This window comes from Salvelinus alpinus, chromosome 21 (genome assembly GCF_045679555.1).
Source record: "Salvelinus alpinus chromosome 21, SLU_Salpinus.1, whole genome shotgun sequence".
In the NCBI taxonomy this organism is placed as follows: domain Eukaryota; kingdom Metazoa; phylum Chordata; class Actinopteri; order Salmoniformes; family Salmonidae; genus Salvelinus; species Salvelinus alpinus.
The window spans coordinates 19,083,390-19,100,385 of record NC_092106.1 but is presented as its reverse complement, the minus strand read 5'-3'; the positions used below and the strand labels follow the sequence as shown (position 1 = coordinate 19,100,385).

The 16,996-nt window shown below is 42.2% G+C and overlaps 1 protein-coding gene across 8 annotated transcripts in view; it reads left to right on the top strand.

The window, feature by feature from the left end:
• LOC139547962 (BCAS3 microtubule associated cell migration factor-like) overlaps positions 1–16,996 on the top strand; it is a 361,432-nt gene that overhangs the window by 106,971 nt on the left and 237,465 nt on the right. For 6 of the 8 annotated variants that reach the window (XM_071357199.1, XM_071357197.1, XM_071357198.1 and 3 more), the window contains one exon: positions 8,731–8,775. The exons of the other annotated variants lie outside the window; for them this stretch is intronic. In XM_071357199.1, the coding sequence (XP_071213300.1) occupies positions 8,731–8,775 (45 nt within the window). The remainder of the gene's footprint in view (positions 1–8,730; positions 8,776–16,996) is intronic. 8 annotated transcript variants of the gene reach the window in all.

Below are 16,996 nucleotides of genomic sequence, written 5' to 3'. Positions count from 1 at the left end.
TTTCCACTTCATATTAACAAGGCTACTTTTCAGTAAATTGTTTTTAAATTCGCTAGACCGTCGAGCCCTTTCCTGCTAGAATGAATGATATGCATCTCTTCTAGCGATCTATTGATAGGATAGGTGCCTGTCAGTCACAAAGCGAGCGATGACAGGGAGACACAGCAGAGAGGAAGAGGTGAATCTGTCCAAAATAAGCCCAGTGTGTTTCTATGGGCATATTGGACTGAATATTGTCGCGTGCCTTCCTGCCTTTGGGACAATGTTAGGGCGGAGACCTGAGCATCTCGTCATTATATACAGATCTCTGGTTGCAGTCAAATTTCTTTACACGGAGGTGTGGGAGGGTATAAGGTCTTACATTGAGAGGATGAATAGGGTCTTACATTGAGAGTATCTTCATTGTGATACCAATAGAAAATAATAGCAATCTATATTTTCAAAAGCGTGTGAGTTTCATGTTCATATTTCACAACCTCCACGGGCTTTTGGAGTTACCTACACGCGATTTAGCAAAATAATAGGCGTACACTTGATTTAGGCTACATGCTAAATGTTTCTGCTCTGTGATAGATTGAGCAAATGAATAGATGATGAGCAGCACTCACCTCAACTTAGCTAACATTTCCACAGCCTAAGTGTAGTCTAACCAATATCCAAACGGAGTCCTCAAACTTGTCTAAAAGCAGCACGACACGCTGCTGAAATAGTTGAAGACACGCTATTGCTTCAAATGTAGATTTAACAATTGGATGACTTTTTGGGAGTTTCAATCAGCACTAAGAAACAATGTGATGCCTTCAACTGCATTAACCTACTTTATTCCAATATTTTTGTGTTTCAGTGCTATTTATTCCCACAGTAATTCTTTATGTATCCATCTAGTTGTGGTTAAGAAAACTGTTCGAAGGGTTATGCAAAGTGTTGGGTGAAGTGACATGCCTCGCAAAGTTTAGAATTGCCAGGAAGATGATAACAAGCTGGTAGTAACAGCCGCTGCCTAGCAACCATCAAGAGCTTAAAAGCGTGGTGCATGCCAGTTCTGCCTCAGCAATACGGCTACGTTTCATACTAAGCTGTAGGCAGAACTTTACAGCAATCATGACTATGTCGGTTTGCAGAAATAAAAGTTTAGGCTTTGATCCCGGCAACACCTTTCAGATATAAATAAAAGGTGGAAAAAGTTGGCGGGATGCTAAAGTTGGCGTGACAACATCTTGGTATGAAAGTTGTATAAGAAAGTAGTCCTGATCATATACTGTAGGCCTAGACCTAGACAATATCCAGAACAACTAACAATAATCTGAGTTCATACATTTTCAGTCATTCAAATTGTAAAGTCATGTCTTTCTAGACAATACCACAACAAATTCTTCCGATCTGGGAGGTAAGGTCTTCAATAATTTCATTGTGTATTTCAGATGGAATCAGTGCATTAGAATGTACCAGAGCACACCAAAATATACTTTCCTCAGCTAGATTTATCAATTCCCAGTGGGTCAGAAGTTTACATACACTCAATTAGTACTTGGTAGCATTGCCTTGAAATTGTTTAACTTGAGTCAAACATTTCGGGTAGCCTTCCACAAGCTTCCCACAATAAGTTGGGTGAATTTTGGCCCATTCCTCCTGACAGAGCTGGTGTAACTGAGTCAGGTTTTTAGGCCTCCTTGCTCGTGTGACAGGTTAAAGGAAATACTAATAGGCTGTTATACATTAAAAAGTATTAGTAAATTCATAGTATGTGAGGATCTTAAAACATCTAAGGTTAAGAAGATCATGCATTCAGTATTAGTTGATAGATTGATAACATTTATATAATTCTGTTAAAATCCATCAAGCATACAAAGGGTACGAATTGTGAGAGGAATGTGTAAACGTTATGTTGATTACTTTATGTTGTCGTGGATAAAGTGTTAATCTGTGATCTACTAAATGCTCTTAATCTATGAGCCTGAGATCGATTGCTCTGGTCTCCACTCAAGTTCACGGAGAATTCGCGGTCTTTTTCTCATTGCACTAAACGTTCCATGAGTAAACATTCCGTATCACGCTCTCGTGATTCTTTCTACCCTTTTTCAGGGGTGTAACACTCGCACATGCTTTTTCAGTTCTGCCCACAAATTCTCTATAGGATTGAGGTCAGGGCTTTGTGATGGCCACTCCAATACCTTGACTTTGTTGTCCTTAAGCCATTTTGCCACAACTAGTATGCTTGGGGTCATTGTTAATTTGGAAGACCCATTTGTGACCAAGCTTTAACTTCCTGACTGATGTCTTGAGATGTTGCTTCAATATATCCACGCAATTTTCCATCCTCATGATGCCATCTATGTTGTGAAGTGCACCAGTCCCTCCTGCAGCAAAGCACCCCCGGAACATGATGCTGCCACCCCTGTGCTTCACGGTTGGGATGGTGTTCTTCGGCTTGCAAGCGTCCCCCTTTTTCCTCCAAACATAACAATGGTCATTAAGGCCAAACAGTTATTTTTGTTTCATCAGACCAGAGGACATTTCTCCAAAAAGTACGATCTTTGTCCCCATGTGCAGTTGCAAACCGTAGTCTGGCTTTTTTATGCCGGTTTTGGAGCAGTGGCTTCTTCCTTGCTGAGTGGCCTTTCAGGTTATGTTGATATTGGCCTTGTTTTACTGTGGATATAGATACTTTTGAACCTGTCTCCTCCAGCATCTTCACAAGGTCCTTTGCTGTTGTTCTGGGATTGATTTGCACTTTTTGCACCAAAGTACGTTCATCTCTAGGAGACAGAACACGTCTCCTTCCTGAGCGGTATGACAGCTGCGTGGTCCCATGGTGTTTATACTTGCGTACTATTGTTTGTACAGATGAACGTGGTACCTTCAGGCGTTTGGAAATTGCTCCCAAGGATGAACCAGACTTGTGGAGGTCTCCAATTTTTCTGAGGTCTTGGCTGATTTCTTTTGATTTTCCCATGATGTCAAGCAAAGAGGCACTGAGTTTGAAGGTAGGCCTTGAAATACATCCGCAGGTACACCTCCTATTGACTCAAATTATGTCAATTAGCCTATCAGAAGCTTCTAAAGCCATGACATAATTTCTCGAATTTTCCTAGCTGTTTAAAGGCACAGTCAACTTAGTGTATGTAAACTTCTGACCCACTGGAATTGTGATACAGTGAATTATAAGTGAAATAATCTGTCTGTAAACAATTGTTGGAAAAATGACTTATGTCATGCACAAAGTAGATGTCCTAACCGACTTGCCAAAACTATAGTTTGTTAACAAGAAATTTGTGGAGTGGATGAAAAACGAGTTTTAATGACTCCAACCTAAGTGTATGTAAACTTCCGACTTCAACTGTACTTGTGGAAGACACTACCTATACTGTATATCAAATGTAATTTGTGTTGTAATCTTTTATATCATATTGTTAGTGCGTTTGGGAACTATTTGCCTAGTTTTATCAGTTTTTTAAAAGAATTTAGCATGTCAGAAACAGACAACCTATCGACATCACGTATTACCATAACCCTCTGGAACAGACTGCCTGCATGACTTTAACTAAGTTATATTTCCTCTATTGACCAGCAGTGTCCCTCTCCAAATTGAACTGTAAGAAATAAGAAACAGCACAACATGCGTTATTTGAACCCAAGATCCAGTACAGGCTTGTTGCATTGAGACCTGAAACACTACTTATCCGTATCCTATCAGCCACCATCCATTTACCCAGCAGGAGGCTAGCAGGATGCCAGGGGTTAAGTGCCTCACAGGGGGGATAAAGTACACCAGCGATGCCCGCCTCCCAGTGCCAGTGAACGCTCAATTGAGGCCAAGGCCCGATGGTAATGTTAAAATGTTGAACTGCCCCCCCTGCCCATGCTGGTTGGCTAGCTTTCGGATGTAATGGACCCATGCCCATGTTGTTATGTTAGCTACTGGCTAATCCCTATCCATGCTGTTAGGCTAGCCACTAGCTATTGGATATCTGTGTAACCTCTGGCCCATGCTGTTTGGCTGCTGGCTAAATGTGTTCGAACAAGCATAACAGGAGTAGAGTTAGCATAGCCAAGACCCACTGGTCCTGTTAAAATGTTAAACTGACCCCCTGTCCTGTTGTTAGGCTTGCTACTATAGAACTCTGTGACCCCCTTCCACATGTTGTTTGTCTAAATATTGGTTAGTTGTGTGACCCCCCCCTGCTCATGCTGTTTGTCTAGCTACCAGCTAACCCTTTAACCATGTTGTTTGACTACTGGCTAAATTGTGTTTGAATAAACATAACAGGACCCCCGACTTCCATTACACTGCTCACCCCAAGTCCAACCACTCAGACAAAGGTCTCTTCTTTAAGAGGACAACACTGGTCTCCAGTGTGCATTGGAGGTTATATAGACTCAACAGTAGTCTCCAGTGTGCATTGGAGGTTATATAGACTCAACACTGGTCTCCAGTGTGCATTGGAGGTTATATAGACTCAACACTAGTCTCCTGTGTGTATTGGAGGTTATATAGACTCAACACTGGTCTCCAGTGTGCATTGGTTATATAGACTCTCCAGTGTGCATTGGAGGTTATATAGACTCAACAGTAGTCTCCAGTCTCCAAATCACCACCGAATTAAAGTTCACTTTGTTTCTTTTTTTCTCTCCATCTAAACCCTCTTCTCATATCCGTGGACTAATACAGATAGTTGACTGCCCTGCTAGTCTACACACACACACACACACACACACACACACACACACACACACACACACACACACACACACACACACACACACACACACACACACACACACACACACACACACACACACACACACAGTGTCGTGTTAGTCTGGAGAGATTCAGATGGATGCTCCGTCCCTCCACAGCAGATAAAATAAAGAAGTGGCGTGCCGTGCTTTGATTGGCCAGGGGCCTTGTCTGTGTCCCAAATGGCACCATATACCCTATATAGTGCACTACTTTTGACAAGGCTCCATAGGGCTCTGGTCAAAAGTAGTGCACTACAATGGGAATAAGGTGTCATTTGGGAGTTTCTGCAGTACTGATGTGGTCTGCTGTGTTCAGGGACAGAGTTCAGCCTCATCTGGCCATTATTACTGTTGGGAAAAAGCTGTTTACTGTAAACTGTTTACAGGGGTCTGTCACTATCTCTGAACATGCAGGGTAAACACAGGAACACACTCCCACTCCTTATGGCTCGTAAACACTGGCCCGGGGAACACACACACTGACAGAGAGATACACACTCAAAAAAAGACAGTACACACCGTCACAAAGAACCGGACACACACTCGCCCACACCCTCAGAGGCTTGCAAACACACACAAATACTCACAAAGACAATGCACAAACACAAATATACACTCACCCAAAAATAAGTCACATGCAGACACATGATGTTCTTTTCAAACACAGTAATAGTACGGCAGTATATCTAAGCCATAAACCAACCATGTTTAATTGGCATTAATGGAACGTCCCTGTGACATACACAAACTTGATTTCATATGACAGTGATTCTGTAGCGCATATCTGATTCCTTGGTAACGCCCTAAGCAAAGGTAGTTAAGATTTCCCTTTTTTCTCTTTAACCCTTTACACTCGTATTAGAGGTCGACCGATCAATCCGCATGCCCGATTAATTAGGGCCGATTTCAAGTTTTCATAACAATCGGTAATCGCCATTTTTGGATGCCGATTATGGCCGATTACATTGCAATACACGAGACTGCGTGGCAGGCTGACCACCTGTTACGCGAGTGCAGCAGGGAGCCAAGGTAAGTTGCTAACTAGCATTAAACTTATCTTATAAAAAACTATCAATCTTAACATAATCACTAGTTAACTACACATAGTTGATGATATTACTAGTTTAACTGCGTTGCATATAATCAATGCGGTGCCTGTTATTTTGTCATCGAATCACAGCCTACTTCAACTTCGCCAAACGGGTGATGATTTAACAAAAGCGCATTCGTGAAAAAAGCACAATCGGTGCATCAATGTACCTAACCATAAACATCAATGTCTTTCTTAAAATCAATACACAAGTATATATTTTTTAAACTGCATATTTAGTTCAAATAAATTCATGTTAGCAAGCAATATTAACTAGGGAAATTGTCACTTCTCTTGCGAGCAGAGTCAGGGTATATGCAGCAGTTTGCGCCGCCTGGCTCGTTGCGAACTGTGTGAAGACCATTTCTTCCTAAGACCGTAATTAATTTGTCAGAATCTTACATAATTTTGACATAACATTGAAGGTTGTGCAATGTAGCAGCCATATTTAGACTTAGGGTTAACACCCGTTTGATAAAATATGGAACTGTTCTGTATTTCACTGAAAGAATAAACGTTTTGTTTTCAAAATTATAGTTTCCGGATTTGACCATATTAATGACCTAACGCTCGTATTTCTGTGTGTTTATTATATTATAATTAAGTCTATGATTTGATATTTGACTGACTGAGCGGTGGTAGGCAGCAGCAGGCTCGTAAGCATTCATTCAAACTGCACTTTCCTGCATTTGCCAGCAGCTCTTCACTGTGCTTCAAGCACTGCGCTGTTTTTGACTTCAAGCCAATCAACTCCCGAGATTAGGCTGGCAATACTATAGTGTGTATAAGAACATCCAATAGTCAAAGGTATATGAAATACAAATGGTATAGAGAGAAATAGTCCTATAATTCCTATAAGAACTACAACCTAAAACTTCTTAACTGGGAATATTGAACCTTGGAATATTGAACCAACTTTCATATGTTCTGAGCAAAGAACTGTAACATTAGCTTTTTTACATGGCACATATTGCACTGCTGCTTTCTTCTCCAACAGTGTTTTTGCATTATTTAAACCAAATTGAACATGTTTCATTATTTATTTGAGATTAAATTGATTATTATTGATGTATTTTATTAATTTAAAATAAAAGTGTTCATTGTTCATTTGGTATTGTTGTAATTGTCATTATTACAAATATATATATATAAAAATCGACCGATTAATTGGGATTGGCTTTTTTTGGTCCTCCAATAATCGGTATCGGCATTGAAAAATCATAATCGGTCGACCTCTCATCTGTATATTGGTTGAAAATGGCAGATTTGGGCACTGATAAGCACCTAAATTGGAAATCAGTGGCTGTACAGTAACATGCTATAAATGACGTCAGAGCTCAGGGTCTCTGCTTTACAGCTGTCTATGGGTTTTGACTGACAGCCGTTATGAACTTGAGCACCGCGCCCGACAACAAGTTGCCCGCATCCCTCCAACTAATTGGGCAGCTTGTGCTAATGTTTTGTTGTCTGAGTGAGGGAAGTGTTGTAAATTAAGATGATTCTATGTATTTTGAAGAATGAGACGTTTGATCTCATACAAGCAAGCCAAACACCTTTTGAGTCCAAATGTGCACTTCACATTTTCATATCATTAAACTCATGTCATATACAGTGTCAACGTTTATGGTCACTGTGTTTAATGTCCAGTTACAAGATGACATGTCGTCACACCCTGAGTTGTTCTGAACAGAATGATCCTGTTTGTTTATTGTGAAGAGAATTCGCAGCTGAACACACATCTGAATGCACTCATGACTCCTTTCAATGCTCACCTAAATTATGATCTGAATTGCCTTGTGAAAGCCTGACACTGTAAGATCGTATTTTATAACTTAGCCAGTCATGTTGGCAATAGAACAAGCTTTCAAATGATGCCCACCTGACCCAGATTGCTATTTATAATGTGCCGTTTTGGGATTGCATAAGGAACAACAGTAATTGTGACAGTAATGGTGGGGATGCAGGGTTTTGTTCGAGTAACTCAACGGCACAGCTAGGAGAGCTTAAAAAAAGCACCTTATAGTTGAGACTCTTTGAGTCATAAAAGTGCATTACAATTACTTAGAAACTGTGCACTCTTTTGACCAGAGCCCTGTGTGACCACTTGGGGAAACCAGTTAGTCCTCTCACTCAAACACTTGTCATTGTTTAGTCTTATGATGTACCTACCCCACATTTAGCAGGAATATTCTTATCATGTTACTACATTTTTCATATTTTGTTATCAACGATTGTGCCAAAAAGTAGAGTAAATGTAAAATGCAAAAACTGTTTGGGTAGTCTTGTGTCAGGTGAACTGTTGTGTCCTCAACTTTGGTATAATGATTTCCACTATCTCTAAACTGTTCCCTTTCTATTGCTACCGTGCTTATGCTTTTCTAATTTCTTCTGTAAGAATTTTTTAATTTAGCCCTATCCATATAGGCCGATTCCCACGAGTGTAAAGGGTTAATAAAAAAACGTCAATGCCTTGTTCCAATGTAAAAAGCATATCATGATTTATCATCAAGACTTTGTGTTTCTTATTCATACACTCTTTCCTTCAAAGAAAGAAAATAAAAAAAGTTGATGGATAGCTAAAAGGAAAAGCATGCTCGTACGCTTCCTCTGACAAACGTATGGTACAACACACACTGACACACACATACATACAGTATGTCCCTTACCAAACGTATGGTACTGCACTTTACAGAATGGTCTGAGTTGTTGAGTCAAGGAGTCATGTCCCAGGTTTCAGATCAATTCTAACACGGACAGTTTGCTTCCTGCTTTATGTGTCTTGTACGATTAAACAGACAGGTCAAAAATGTAAGACAAAAAGTGTCTCTGTTCTAGGCTGACTGGCTAATAATGGTTTTTCCATCTATCTCTTCTTTGTGTGTCTCTCCCTCCCCATGAAGACCTTACCTCTTTGGGGCAGGATGTTTTGCCATTAAAACTCCATGGTGAGTTTCCCTCCTCACTACCTACCTACCAGCATGCTCTCTTGTTGCTCTGTCCTGGCTCAAGACAACTGTGTCCCAAATTGAACCCTATTCTTTATTTAGTGCACTACTTTTGACCAAATCTCTGATCAAAATAAGTGAACTTAATAGGGAATGAGGTGCCATTTGGGACGCAATCAACGACTGCATCCATCACATCTTTTCATTCGTGTCTGAGTATATTGAGTGTATTTTCAACACATCCTGTCAGTTTGTTCAGTCATCATCCCTGAGGAAAACACCATGGACGTGCCTCTCTTTTTTTCACACTACTTTCTTGACAATTTTTTGATTCTCTTTTCTTGTGCTCTTTAAGTGGATTTCAGTTTACACTTTGGGTGGGTGATTTCACAAGCTGCTTGTCTTGTGTCTATGCCTAAATCTGACATCAAGATTCACACCAAACAACATTTAAGCCCACATAAACTGTATAGGGAATTGGGATAGTGGTTCGTATTGAGAAAAGAAAATGGTTGATTTCTGAATCTTTTTTTTTTATGGCGTGGTTAACTCACAAACCCAGAGGTATGTTGGAACATCACTGGAACCTTCTTGTCTGGCTCCTTGTGGTCTATTTGAACCCACCACTTCTTCATGATGGTGATCTCTCTCTCTCTCTCTCTCTCTCTCTCTCTCTCTCTATCTCTCTCTCTCTCTCTCTCCCTCTGTCTGTCTGTCTGTCTGTCTGTCTGTCTGTCTGTCTGTCTGTCTGTCTGTCTGTCTGTCTGTCTGTCTGTCTGTCTCTCGCTCTCTCGCTCTCTCGCTCTCTTTTTCTTTCTCTCGCTGTTCACATTAAACCACAGACAGTTGTATTAAGAGTAACACCTTGGTTGACCTCATGTTGTCCCCATTGTGTTTTTATTGTTATTTTGTGGCTATATGATTGAACAATCGGGTGTGTCCTAAATTGCACAAAGCCTGTCCGTTGTGAACAGACGTGTGGCTAATGTGGCTTTAGCCATCCGTCTGTATGTTACTTTTTCTTTGTACGTCAATTATACGATGTAATTGATGAATGTCATGTAATCAGTGATTTGCCTCCCTTTCTGGGAAAACAATGTGGTGCTTATGTGTCAACTTAGAGAATAACATTGTTGTTGATTTGAAATATGGCTGTTGATTTGTTATAGGCTTATAATCATTTCCTTGAACTTTGAACATTTTGGAATAAGAGGTGGATTGTATAATCATGAAAAGGCAGTTAGCATTATTTTGTACGTAGAGAGATTTTACTATTCATGCATCATTCTGTTTCGAATTCATCTCATTTACCTCAGTTGTGATGAAAGATGCCTACTTTTATACAGCATTGTCATAGCCAATTTCCCTCAGAATGTAAATTACACAGGACTATATGTTTAATATGAGGTTTTTGTCCACGCACCTCAGTTTGGGCCTAAATCTACTGCGAACGACAGAGAACATTACAGTTCTCTAGGTTAGCGATGAGTTTTCTAACCATGCAGCTCTCTAATACTCAGGAGAGCAGAAAGTTCAGTTTCTCTCTGTCAACGCTGTCTTGTGAAATCAGATGCTTACAAGCTTTTAAAAAGAATCCCCATTATGACAGTCACTTATGGACAGATGATTGAGTGGCTGGGCTCAACGGCGATGCAGTGAACTTTTCTTCCTCCAACTCGCTCTCTCACTACTCTCTCGTTCCTCCCTCCATTAACTTCAGGAAATGAATAGCATGTGGTTCCTTCCCCAAGTCTTGGCTTTCCTCTCTTGTTGTGGCCAGTTACTCACTCATACTTTTTAATTGAAGCTTGTTTCCCTCTCCTCTCTTAGCTCCCTCCCTCCCAGCCCAGCTAGGCTCTTAGTGAGTTCAGAGAGTGGTATGCTTTTCAAAGGTACATCATTAGCATTTGTTAGCATGATGAACCCCCCCCCACAGTAACAGTAACTGCCTACCTTTTGCTCTGCCTTTGGCTCCAACTCAAGCTAGCTAGTTAAAGCACTATTGTTCCTGTAACAGCATGTCCCTGGACTGAGGGCATAACAGATCATTGGTCTAACTTCATAATTTCAATTGTGTTTTATTAACAGTGTTTTGTTTGGACGGGCTGGAGAGGATGTGTGAGATGAGGACCTGGACATGTAACAAGGCCTCTCTTTCTCTCCCATAATGGTAGCCTCCCAAATGGCACCCTATCCCTTATAATATAGTGCATTATCAGAGTGTATATATAGGGAATAGGGTGCCATTTCTGACACACCCAATGACACATACAGTACAGTAGCATGTCTTCCTCTTCCCTGAATAACCTCTTCTCTGAACCCTGATGTTCCCCATCTCCGTATCCCTCCTTTTTTTGAACAGTTTAGGATGGAAGAGTGTGGCGCGTAACCTCTGACCACCGTCCAATTACATGAGCTCACACTAGACTAGCTGTTACATATAGACATGGAACCTCCATCTAGGGCTATTCTAGGGTGGGGCAGGCAGGAGATACAACCATCCCACGATAAATCCTTCTCTCAGCAGTAGTGTGATGAGGAACATTAGACATAGAGCGAGGAAGGGGGGTTGAAGTTTCTGATTCTCTGTGTGCATCCCAAATTTCACACTATTCTCCACATAGTGCACTCTTTATTTTTATTTCACCTTTATTTAACCAGGTAGGCCAGTTGAGAACAAGTTCTCATTTACAGCTGTGACCTGGCCAAGATAAAGCAAAGCAGTGCGACAAAAACATCAACACAGAGTTACACATGGAATAAACAAACGTACAGTCAATAACACAATAGAAAAATCTATATACAGTGTGTGCAAATGAGGTAGGATAAGGGAGGTAAAGCAATAAATAGGCCATGGTGGCGAAGTAATTACAATATAGCAATTAAACACTGGAATGGCTGATGTGCAGAAGATGAATGTGCAAGTAGAGATACTGGGATGCAAAAGAGCAAAAATTAACAATATGGTGATGAGGTAGTTGGGTGGGCTGTTTACAGATGGGCTGTGTACAGGAGCAGTGATCGGTAAGCTGCTCTGACAGCTGATGCTTAAAGTTAGTGAGGGAGATATAAGTCTCCAGCTTCAGTGATTTTTGCAATTCGTTCCAGTCATTGGCAGCAGAAAACTGGAAGGAAAGGCGGCCAAAGCAGGAGTTGGCTTTGGGGATGACCAGTGAAATATACCTGCTGGAGCGCGTGCTACGGGTGGGTGTTGCTAGGGTGACCAGGGTGATCAGTGAGCTGAGATAAGGCAGGGCTTTACCTAGCAAAGACTTATAGATGACCTGGAGCCAGTGGGTTTGTGGACAAATTTGAAGCGAGGGCCAGCCAACGAGAGCATACAGGTCGCAGTGGTGGGTAGTATATGGGGCTTTGGTGACTGTGATAGACTACATCCAATTTTCTGAGTAGAGTGTTGGAGGCTGTTTTGTAAATGACATCGCCGAAGTCAAGGATCGGTAGGATGGTCAGTTTTACAAGGGTATGTTTAGCAGCATGAGTGAAGGAGGCTTTGTTGCGAAATAGGAAGCCGATTGTAGATTTAATTTTGGATTGGAGATGCTTAATGTTCAAATATGGGCCCTGGTCAAAAGTATTGCACTATATAGGGAATAGGGTTCCATTTGATATTGTTCCATTTGGGAGGCAGCCTCTGATTATTTCGCTGAGATGTTGAAACGGCATTTTAGTCAGTCTTCCCCACTCAGTCCGCTCGGCTCCCAAATAGCATCATCATTACAGCCGTCTGTCTGTAGCTCCAGCCTCCTGCCCCAAGGCCACCTCTGTTTTGGAAGGCTGCTGTAAAATAATAAATGTGACGTTGAGGGATGTGTCCTCCACAAGGCTGCCCAAAGCCCTCTCTCTCGCTCTCTCTTTCTCTTTCTGTGTCTCTCTTGCTCTCGATTTCTCTTGGTCTCTCTCCTCTCTCTCTCCCTCCCTCTCCCCATCTCTGTGGTTCTTTCTCTCTCCTCTGTCTTAATGCCCAGCCCCAGTCTCAGCCACTGATACATATTAAACATATGGCCTGGGCTTTGCCTCCGCTCCTCTCAACCCCATTCTGAGTTACACTGGGTGTGTCCCAAATGACACCCTATTCCCTATGTAGTGCCATACTTTTGACCAGAACCCTATGGGCCCTGGTAAAAGTGTGTATATAGGGAATATGGTGCCATTTTTAATGGATCCACTGTTCTGCTCTACCCTACCGGTCTTTGCAGCTCTTTGTCGCTGGAGGAGCCGACAGAAGTAAGGCTCTATCGTATTTGTTTATGGCGAGGGACCAGCCCCCTCCCAACCCTTCGATGGCGCCTCATGTTTGCCACGGCCCTGTAATGCGAAAGGGCTTTGATGGTGGACGTCACAGATTTAATTACGCCCTTGAGGAAAAGCTATTAGCTCAGTTAAAAGTCCTCATTTGTTAAATGAAAAGTGGAAATGACATACGAGTAGTCTTTTCAGTGAATTAAAGTTGCAGAGAAAATGAGGTCTTCCCAATAGCACAAAATAACATCTCGTGGGGAGAGGGGGGGAAAGGAATTTGACTTCTTTTTAGTGCCATCCATCTCCCCCTCTCTCCCGTCCCACTCGGTATATTTATTTATTGTAATTTATTGATACTGGGTTCCACCTTTCTTTCTTTTTTCTCTTTCCTGACCGGTTCCTCTGTACCGTATAGAGTCCAGTCCAGAGTACTGTATGCCTGTCTGTCTGTCTGTCTGTCTCTGTATGTCTGTCTGTCGCAGGGTGAAAACCTCAACACTTCAAGTGAGACAGAGAGGAAAATAATAATTTGAAACTGAGATGAATAACCTTTTGCGGTCATTTCTACTAGAACCAAGCTATGATCCCACTCCCATTAGCAGACAGTGTACTCTTCAAAGAGAGAATATGTAGAGTATCTGCAGTAGCTGATCAGTATGGAGTCACCACAAGGAGAACTTATCACAGTCTGTTGTGTGTGTGCGCTTGCAGGCGTACATATGTGTGTGTGTTAGTACCCAGGCCAGCCCTGCAGCATAGATTCTTGCAGCAATCTTCTCTTCTCAGCCACAGCGCCATAAGAGCCGTTTACACTTTTAATTTGTCACTGGGTCTTTCCCCTCAATGCATGAAAACATGTCCTTTTTATTGAATGTTATTCCTTGATGTATTATTCAAGCCGGCCTCCATCCAAAGACAACCGTGAAAAGTGGGGAGATAAAATACCTTCCTTCACACCACACACAGCGCCGTGTGGCAAACGCGTCAGCCTGAGATTTCACCCCAAAACCAAAGTCAAGCCACTGGAATAGGATTTGTGTTTCCTGGGGATATTGAAACCAGTTGACCACAATTTTTTTCCAGTAAGAGAGAGAGAAGAAGCAGAATGTTGGAGAGATGAAACCCCTCACTAAAGAAGAGCCCGACAGACTCCATCACTCTCACCACTAGCTGTCAAATACACCACACACACAAATCACAGTGAGCAGTGAAGTGAGATTACATGTTCTATAATGACTAACACATACCCCAACCCTCTTTCCCTCCTTCCCCTAACCATTCACCAGCTCCCATATCATTTACTCTGTTAAAGAGAGATCCAGAGCACGGAACAGGATTTGTTGAGTTTGCCATCACCATATCAGTCATACTTTGATATGCGGATGTTGTGTTAGAGAGGTTGAGAAACGGGGAGAGAGTGACTGAATAAGAAAACGTAGAGAGAGGGTGACTGAATAAGAAAACATAGAGAGAGAGTGACTGAATAAGAAAACGTAGAGAGAGAGTGACTGGAAGAGAAAACGTAGAGGGAGTGACTGAAATTGAAAATGTAGAGAGAGAGTGACTGGAAGAGAAAACGTGGAGAGAGTGACTGGAAGAGAAAACGTGGAGAGAGTGACTGGAAGAGAAAACGTGGAGAGAGCGTGACGAAGAGAAAACGTAGAGAGAGAGTGACTGGAAGAGAAAACGTAGAGAGAGATAGTGACTGGAAGAGAAAACGTAGAGAGAGAGTGACTGGAAGAGAAAACGTGGAGAGAGCGTGACGAAGAGAAAACGTAGAGAGAGAGTGACTGGAAGAGAAAACGTGGAGAGAGCGTGACGAAGAGAAAACGTAGAGAGAGAGTGACTGGAAGAGAAAACGTAGAGAGAGAGTGACTGGAAGAGAAAACGTAGAGAGAGAGAGTGACTGGAAGAGTAAAGGTCGAGAGAGCGTGACGAAGAGAAAACGTAGAGAGAGAGTGACTGGAAGAGAAAACGTAGAGAGAGTGACTGGAGGAGAAAACGTAGAGAGAGAGTGACGGGAAGAGAAAAGGGAGAGCAAGACAGAGGGAAGGCGGAGTGAGAAGGAAGCAGTGTGCTGTGTTGGCTGACCCCTGGCCGTCCGGCAGAGGCTCTGCATGTTTTCATAGCTCTGTATCTCCTGGACACGTTGACAGACAGACAGTCGGACGGATGGACAGATCCGAGGAGGCAAGAGGGACGTAGAGTTAGCCAAGGCAATATCCTGACATGGTCTTATCGCTCCTCTGCTTCCATGGCTTACTGTAGATATTTGGTTATCCAGCCTCACCCCTCACTCTCTCTCTCCAACACTAATAAATACACAGCCAGTAACGCTGTCTAGAGCACCCCCCGTTCTACCCAGAAACATCCTTCACACGGTGTCGGCTAAACAAAGACCTCAACATCTCCCCCACGTCCAGGGAGTAATTTACGAGCTGCTGACAGTTTGAAGGGAAGAGGAGGAGGGAGAGTTGAGGCCCGCAACAGGTCATTCAACACCTGTTAGTGTGTCACTGAGGCTGAGAGGCCAAGAAGAGTTCAAGTACTGGACAGTATGCCATCACACTGGATTAATCAGAACAGCTTTGGGTACATAGTATAGAAAATCTTTGAGAAATGTATCATAATTATATTTTCTGGTTATTTTGAAGTGAATTGTTGAATATTACATAATTTAATTATATAGATGTTGGACTGTGTGTGTGTGTTTGTGTGTGTGTACAGTTGGTTGTGCGTGTTCAAGCGGACTGGCGTGAGTTTGTGTATGTGTTAGTGAGGTCTTCGTGGTTAGATCAGAGGTGAACTGTGTCAGACTGTGTCAGGCCCTTCAGCCTCCATCCCTTCCTCCGAGGGTTTTACTGTCCACCTTGGTTATAGGGCTGGACAATAATACCAGGCCGCTCCGCTACTGTTCTCTGATCAATAGCATATGCAGCCCTATCACCATACTGAACTTTTCGTGTGTTCTCTTTCATCCAAACGGTCCTGACATGTCTGAATAATCCAATAACTCCCAATAAATTCTCTCAAACGGCTAACTCAAAGTGAGACTAGGGGAAGCAGCTGGAAGACTAGCAGCATTCGAGGCACATGTTCAAGCAAGTGATAACCATTATGGCATCCTCAAATATTCGCTGAAACTTTTTTCTATTCATGTGTGTTTGTGTGTGTGTTTGGGTGTGTGCGTGGCACGTGTGTATTAGTGTGTGGACACGCATACACACGCATACACACACACACTCCCAGTCCTCTGTACAGTCCATGGTCAGGCCAGCCTGTAATGGTTTGAGTGTACATGGCGTGCTTCATGACAAAAGGAAGGATGTAATCAACGAGCAGCACATGCAACACAGGCTTTAAAATACATCCTCTACAGAGCTGCAGTCCTGATCTACTGGCATGGGAATACACACTCACACACACGCTATGCCGTTCAGACCGCGGGAACCCTGTATTGAATGAGGGAGGAAATATCCTGTATTATGTCTAATGATGTTTTTCATTTGCTGAATAGTAGAGACCAGTACATAAATAATTTGTTCAGACACGAGCACAGTGAAATTGGAGACAATTCAGAGCAAATATGAATTTTCTTTTCTTCTTTTTTGCTACCAATGTACTTAAAATTAAGTCGCCCTCGTCTCTTTTTTTTGCTAAATTGCATGAAGTGTAATTGTGTTAAAAGCTTGGCTTGTTTTTGGTTCACAGATGTGGCAGTGTTTGAGCTTTAATATCTCAAACCAGATTGGGCATCATTCTCTCTACAACATTTGGCAACAATTCTCTCTCCTCATTCTTTCTTTAACTACAGCTTTAGTTCATCTAACAACTCAAACCGCCAGCCTTTATCTTCTTTAAGAGGAGTACCCTGTGTCTGTGTCCCCTCGGCTGGGCTCTCCTACCCACTCAACCTCTCTCTCTCTCTCCCTCTCTCTCTCTCTCTCTCTCTCTCTCTCTC